The 7,502-nt window shown below is 52.4% G+C and overlaps 1 protein-coding gene across 1 annotated transcript; it reads left to right on the forward strand.

Annotated features, from left to right (window-relative positions):
- The first annotated feature begins 1,110 nt into the window (after nt 1-1,110).
- Nucleotides 1,111-6,380, forward strand: LOC123060285 (uncharacterized). Its single transcript, XM_044482906.1, has 3 exons — nt 1,111-1,740; nt 5,025-5,297; nt 5,806-6,380. The coding sequence occupies exons 1-3, from the start codon at nt 1,180-1,182 to the stop codon at nt 6,124-6,126; spliced, it is 1,155 nt and encodes a 384-aa protein (XP_044338841.1). The 5' UTR covers nt 1,111-1,179; the 3' UTR covers nt 6,127-6,380.
- The last annotated feature ends 1,122 nt before the right edge of the window (nt 6,381-7,502 follow it).

Here is a 7,502-nt window from a genome sequence, read left to right on the forward strand (position 1 = left end):
CCTTGTACTCAACTACTGGACTTCCCAACAAATTAATAAGCCGCCAAACTTGCTACAATTCCCAGCAATTTTTATACAGTAAAGCAATACGGAATAAGGCATGGTATCATAGGTCCTGATCAAACATATATCTGTATTAGCTTGTTGAGAAGCAAGAAGGAAATCAACAGCAAAACGACAGTACTTGTGTATCAATGCTTTGGCGCAGGTCTTCCCAGCAAAAGGTAGCATACAAATTTCATTATATAGCATGCCAGTTTGGCAAATTGCATATTCTACTTGACATAGTGGCATCCTAATTCACTAGAAATTTAGATTGAGCCATCAGCCTCGCCAGGCCCAGTGTCGTCCAGGCTGCCGAGCCAAGCCGTCAGCGAGAAGATCAGCAACATTATGGCGGGCAGGCCTCCTCGATGCCCACCTCCGTCAACTTGACGCGACATGTCTTTGTGAGGACGTCGAGCAGCGCCGCCGGTCTCCAACTACCGTCGCCAGAAGCACGTGGGTGCGCGAGTCTACAGCCCGTCCATCGCCGGCGTACGTGCGAGCGAGGAGCACACGCCCGGCACCACACGTCCAGCCACCGATAGCACCGCCGGCGTCGTGCGTGCGACACCCAACCTTGCCGCGGTTGACGGGGCCGGAAACAGGGCTCCCCGTCATGCTATCGCCGCCCGTCGAGAGGAGAGGAGAGGATTTTTGTGATTTAGGGTTGGGGAGGTAATGAGGAATTTTGGTCTACCAGTGCGCCGCCCGTCCGCTTTAACCGGTTCGGCTCGACCAGCCCGCGCGCTGATGTGGCACTGGTCTGGGCCTCGCGCGCTGATGTGGCACTGGTCTGGGCCTCGCGCGCTGATGTGGCACTGGTCTGGGCCTCGCGCGTACGGGAGGAGTAGCCAGGTTCGTATGAGATAGGCACAGAGGACCGTTTTGGAGTGTTTCTGCGTATTTGAGGACCGTATCGGAGCAATGGACGAGTGCCAGGACTGTTTTGTTACGCGCCGGATAGTACAGGTACCGTAGTTGTAATTATCTCAAAAAAAAAAATCTGTTCTAGTGAGTCCAACCTGGTGGAGGCAGTCGAGTCTAACCAGACCAGCCATCCTCCCTTTCCTTCCATCGACTCCTTCGTCCCCTCCCCCACCACTGCCGCGAGGTGCGAACCCGATCTCGATCCCCATGGCGGCGGCCGCGCTCACCTCCTCGCGGCGAGCCCTCCACACCATCCACCGCCACCTCCTCCTCCGCTCCACCCCCACCCCCTTCCCCTCCGCCCGCGCCCCTCCCACCCCCATCCCCCGCCACTTCCCCGCCCCTCCCGCCCCCTCCCCCTCCCCCTTCTTCACCACCGCGCGGCCCGAGGCGAGGCCGCCGCGGCCCGGCCTTCCGGCCCTGCCGCAGCAGCACAAGGCGACGCAGCGGCTCGTGGGCGGGGTCAGGCAGTTCGCGAGCGGCGGCGGGGGGGCGAAGCTCGCGCCGCTCGGGCAGGGGGTGAAGGGGCTGGGGCGGCCGGTGGAGGTGGCCAAGAACGCCGCGGCGCGGTACCGGGAGGCCGTGGGGCTGCAGGTCGAGGCCTTCTGGCGGCGCAACTACCTGCTGCTCGTCGGCGCCGGCGGCGTCATCGTCTGCATCGCGCTCTGGCGGGTCATGTTCGGCATCGCCAGCACCTTCGTCGGCCTCTCCGAGGGCATGGCCAAGTACGGCTTCCTCGCGCTCGCCACCGCCATGGTTGCCTTCGCTGTAAGTTGCACTTCTCTTATCCCAAAAATGTACTAGACAATGCACTTCTCGGATAGGTTTACCGAAAAAGGGTTTCCCCCCGCTTTATATTTATAAAGCAAACAACATCACATACATCTGAGCGAGCCAAACAAACACACGCCACCACGACACACACCGAACACACCCAAGGCTAGATACAAAGGTGCCGAGCACCATCACACCACCCGGACACAACCAAGCAAACATAATATGAGCTACGAAGAACCACTTGGAGCCACCGAGGGGGTGAGATGGACCATGACGAAGCAAGGACTCCAAGACGGTGCCTACCAGAAGGGTACGACCACGAATAGCCGCCACCGTCCGATCCGCAGATCAAGTTTTCACCCGGAGCGACGCAGGGGGTGGGAGCACCGCGACGGAGCCTTCAAGAAGGATACGACGTCCACGGACGCCGCCACCGACGGCCAGAAAAGGACTGGGCAAGTGATGAGCCCCGGTGCTCGCACCCCGCCGACACACCCCTGCTCCGCCAACCACCCGCAGCCACGTCCCCCGCGAAACCATGGCTGCTCGTCCGCACCTGAGACGCAGGTTCCGCCCCCGAACGCCACGCCTCCCGCCGCCAGGGCCGCCGCCCAACATCCAGACACCCCCAAGACCATCCAAAGAGATCAACTTTGCACCAAAGGAACACCACTGACCGACGAACCGCAGCATCCATCCTGCCTTGAACATCACCGGAGCTGCGACAGCCAACACGCGGCCGGGGAAAGGGGGAGGTGGGGGAGCGGACGCATCCGGACCGGCACACCCCTGTGCCAGTGACGGGGACCCGAGCAAGTCGGCGCCATCCATCCCTCCAGCCAGCCTCCCCACCGGACACACCCCTGTGCCGCCCCACCTCGGCGGCCGACGCAGCACGGCGCAAGGCCACCGACGCAGACTCGACCACCGGCAAGAGGGACCCCAAGTACAGCCGCCGAACGCCAAGAATACTCACCGGGGAGCCCATCTGCCCTGCCGTCGTCGTCCAGCCGGCGGGACGACTGAATCCCGACCAGCACGCCCACCGGCCACCGCCGCTGCGCCTCCACCACCACCAGCCGAGGCCATGGTAGGGGCGGACGCCCGCAGCCCACGCCATCCGCGGCCCTCGCCGGCAGGTCCCAGATCTGGCCGAACGCCGCCGCCGGAGCCCTCCGCGCACCACCTCCGGTGCAGCCCCTTCACGCCGCCGCCCACAACTCGCGTCGCCGCCGCCAGCTGCTGCCGCCACGCCGCCGCCCGACCCGGAAGCCCGCGCCTGCCGGGCCGAGAGGGGGAAGGAAAGGGCCCCGCCGCCGCCAGCACTGGCCGGGCTTTGCCCGCCAGTACGTCGAGGCGGCGGCGAGGGGAGGAAGGCTCGAGGAAGGGGGGGGGGGGCTGGAGGCGGCGCTAGGGTTTTCCCCCCGGGCGCTCGCGGGAGCGCCGCGGGAGGGAGGGGGAGCAGTGAAACAGTATATTCTGGTCCACTTATTGCACATAACCAATGTCTCGGATAGGTTTAACTAGCGGACATATAGTAGTGCACAAATGGCGAAACTATTCCAGTAACGTCACGGGGCTATGCTCACAATCTAGCTTTGTGAGGTATTCTGGGTAACCTTCAATATTATTCTAGGCGGTTCATTTCGTAGGGATTGCAATGCCACTGTATTTTTCCCTTTCAAACTGTGCAGTATATGCCATGCTTCCAAAATTGCCACACTGTTCCTAAAAGAGACCAGTTCACCCTGATGGGCTGGCATCCCATGCTAGAAATGTGCAGATCATACCATATTACCGTGCTATCAGTGTGAAGATATTTTTCCTTTGGATTTACCATTACATCTGAGCTGCCACCAGCCATTACTTACGTTTTGTACTTATACATTGGATTGCTTAAGAACCAAATTCACTGTCTGTTGTTCGTAGGGTAAATGCACTGACTCATACAGTTTGTTCTTAAACATAGAGGAACGATCAGGATTCACCAAGTGGATGTCCATCGAGAAGTGGTACTGGGTTCTTAGATAGTGGTTGATTGCCCTGGCAACTACTGCCCTCGCAGATGATGCTTTACCATATAGCGCAACAAATCGAGTGTACACCTTGTTTCAAGATATCACTGCCAGTTAATTGCTAAGCCAAAGTACTGGATAGGCATGCTTATAACAATGTCGCCTGTTCATGTGTCTTGTCATTTTGGTGCGCATGAGTAATTTGGGCCTCTTTGATTACCATGAATTTTTTTTATAGGAATATAGAGAAAACGTAGGATTACGGTATCACGCCTTCTTGAGTCCTAGGGGATTGAAATGATGTTTGATTGCACCTCCAGAAAACCATAGGACACATTACTTTCATTCTGTACTTGCACCTTTGATTGCTCAAGAAACAAATTTTTCTATTGTTCATAAAGTAAATTTTGTCATTAACTGTAGATGATGCATCAGAATCCACTATGTGGATATTCATTGAGAATTGGTACGCACATGGTGCTTTACCATGTAGGGCAACAAATCAAGGGCCTATGCTGTGTTTCAAAATGTCAGTAGAAGTTTAATCACAAAACCAGAGTACAGGACAGGCATACTTATAATACCGTCGCTCGTTCATATTTATGTCATTTTTGGTCCGCATGGACGCTACAGTAATTTGGGCCTCTTTGATTCATATGATTGAAAAAAATGCAGGAATAGAGACAATGTAGGATTGTAGTTTCACACCCTCTTGAGATTATGTTTGGTTGCACCATCAGAAAACTAGTATTCTTCTCAAGATGCGTTAGACGATGGAAATTTTGCTATGAAATAGAGCAGAGGAGGTCATAGAAAAATATTGCGGATTGTAGTCCTAAAAATCAAAATATTGTGGTTTGCATCCTCCAAATGCTAAGAAAATCCCTTGAAACATAGAAGCCTTGACTTTTGGGTGCTCATGGCCTTGTCCATATTAAGTTTATGGTGAAGAGTATTTTGTTTGCTGAGGTGCAGCGACAGAGTGTAAAAATACTAGGGTGTGTGAATTCGTAAACTGGTAAGTTACAATAAGTAGTCTACTTGCACCTGCAGCACGTTATAGCTCATCACAAAATTTCAGTGGCACCTTCTGTTTTATCTTCTGCACCTTTTTTGTTTTATCCTCTGCTATAGTATCATGTTGATTACTCATAGAAGGGTATAGTTGGCAATCTAGGCTTTTTTGTGCAGCTTTGCTAGACAGATGATGCGATGGTTTTGGGGAAATTAAATGATTTCATTTGTCTATGTTTGTCATAGGGCATGTACGCACGTGCAAGGTTCACCATAAATCCTGACAAGGTTTACAGGATTGCAATGACAAAGCTCAATACATCTGCTGCAATCCTTGAAGTGATGGGTGCGCCCTTAGCTGGCACTGATGTCAGAGCATATGTTATGTCTGGTGGAGGCCCTAAACTAAAGGACTTCAAATTTAGGGTTGGTGGCAAACGGTGCTTTCTTATCTTCCCCATCAAAGGATCAGAAAGAAAGGGTCTTGTAAGTGTTGAGGTCAAGAAGAAAAAAGGACAGGTATTTAAAATGTTCTTCTCTATTTTGTAGAAACCTCTACTTCAGTACCTCCAGATTGAACAGTCTGGTACTTATGCATGGACCATATAATTAAGTACCGGACCATTAGTGTGTGAGTGAAAACTTGAACAATTTATTCCAAAGGTAGAGTTAAGTGAAGAAAATTTCCACCAAATTGTTGGTTACTCTTCAAACTTAATGCACAATCTTGTGCTTACGTCAGTTTTTTTTTGGCAGCCCTTATGCAGAAATGAACGAAGTTTATCATAGAAAGATGATATTTCTGTCATACAACATTATGATCGACTGGTCGTTTGTATTCAAATAGTTAGTTTTGGTGTTTGCCCATTCCCTGCCATCCAGAAATCACTGCTTTTAGTATTATATACTACTGCATGTATGAAGAGAGCTAACATAAGATCTCATCCTGCTTGAGAAAGTAGTAAACGAATGGTATTATTATCCCAATGACAGCAAATTTTCTGACCTTGCTCTAATTCGTTTGCAGTATGACATGAAGCTGCTTGCTGTTGACATACCGATGGCGACAGGCCCTGACCAGCGGCTATTCCTTGTCGGCGACGAGCAGGAGTACAAGGTTGGTGGAGGTTTGATATCCGAGCTGCGGGATCCTATAGTGAAGGCTATGGCTGCAGAAAAGGAGTTTGATTATCTTGATGAAAGAGAGGACGCGGAGGATGAGCGCAGGGAGCGAGAGGAGGCCGAGGAAGAGGCGGCCGAAGCGTTGAGGCGAGAGGAGGACAGATTACGCGAGGAGGCGAAAGAGAGGCAGCGGCGAGAAGCTGAGAATCTTGAGAAAGGCAGCTGACCCAATTGACCACACCGTTTTTTTCTTTGTGTTGTGCATTTCTCCACTTTACCTCCTCACTCTTACAATGCGTAGCGATCAGCATTTTCGCGGCGACGGAAAGATTGCATCTGAGTTTCAGAAAGGTGGTTTCGCCTTTCACAGCGTGTCGATAGGGTAATAAATTTTGGCTGCCCCTCAAAATGGTGTACTCCGGAGCGCATTGTGTAATTTAGTGGCTGCGTGAATGAATGATGGCTGTAGCCTTCCCATTTTGGTGCCTACTGTACGCTTGCGGTGCTTTCGGATGTTTTGAGCTAGTGTGCTGTATCCTCTTGCCACATTTTTGCACCCGTTATTTGGCTTGATAGGTCCACTCGCCGGTGCATCAGCGGTTCCATCATTTCTGTGCGCTTCCCAGTATTCTGGTTTATGGAGACATGCTTTTCTAATTGTTTTGCTAAAGCACATCTAGATGTGACCTAAGTTGCACATCCAAGGGCAACTCCAACAGCTCTCCTAAAAAACATATTTCCTTTTTTTTCTATTCAATAAACAGACCTAGGGCCCGCAGATCAGTGACACGGGTGAGCGGTGATGCGGCCGTGAACTTTGGTGTGACGGTGATCAGCGGGACATAGAGGCGGAGCAGCATCACGTGTCAGCGGGGTGGGGTGGCAACGCGTGGCAGTGCGAATATGGCGTGGCGTGGTAGCATGAGGGCATGTCCAATGCGAGGCGCTTAGCGAGACGCCAGGAATACTTTCCTATCAATCTTCCGGTCGATTGGCAGTTAAGGCAATCAAGTCCTCGCATCGGACGCCGCGGGACGCAAAGATGTGCGCCGGCGCTTCCTTCCTTTTTAACCCACATGAGACGCGTAGATAGTTTAATTGCCGTGGAATTAGCGCCCAAGATTAGCGCCTGCCGTTGGAGAGTAGCGCTCTTAGATCTTTTTTTGTTTATAGTAATATTAACTTTTTTCCTCCATAAGCGCCCGGTCAGGCGGCTGGCATTGTAGATGCCCTGAGGGGTGTCAGTTAGCCCGCTCGTTCGACACTCGTTTTGAGGTGCCCATTTGGGTCCAAATTTTATGACCGGTCAGGCCGATTTGAGGTGGCCAGCTGTAGATGCTCTTACGGATACAAAACAATGAATGTTACTTTGCCTTTAGCTAGGTTCCTCCCCTAACGCTTGACGGTAGGGCAAACTTTCCTCTTGAAACTTCACCGATGAGCTCGTGAATTCGCTTCCTCTTTGCTTGCTGTTCTAGCGATCGGTGATGGAGAGGAGAATCCTGGTGCCCCCTCTCCTAGTGGTAGTTTAGGTTAGGTTTCCTTAGTCCTCGCAGATGCGGCGCTCGGACGGATGGCTTCTTTTGTCTTTCGAGTTCGTCC

The sequence above is a fragment of the Triticum aestivum genome, chromosome 3A (genome assembly GCF_018294505.1).
Source record: "Triticum aestivum cultivar Chinese Spring chromosome 3A, IWGSC CS RefSeq v2.1, whole genome shotgun sequence".
NCBI lineage: Eukaryota > Viridiplantae > Streptophyta > Magnoliopsida > Poales > Poaceae > Triticum > Triticum aestivum.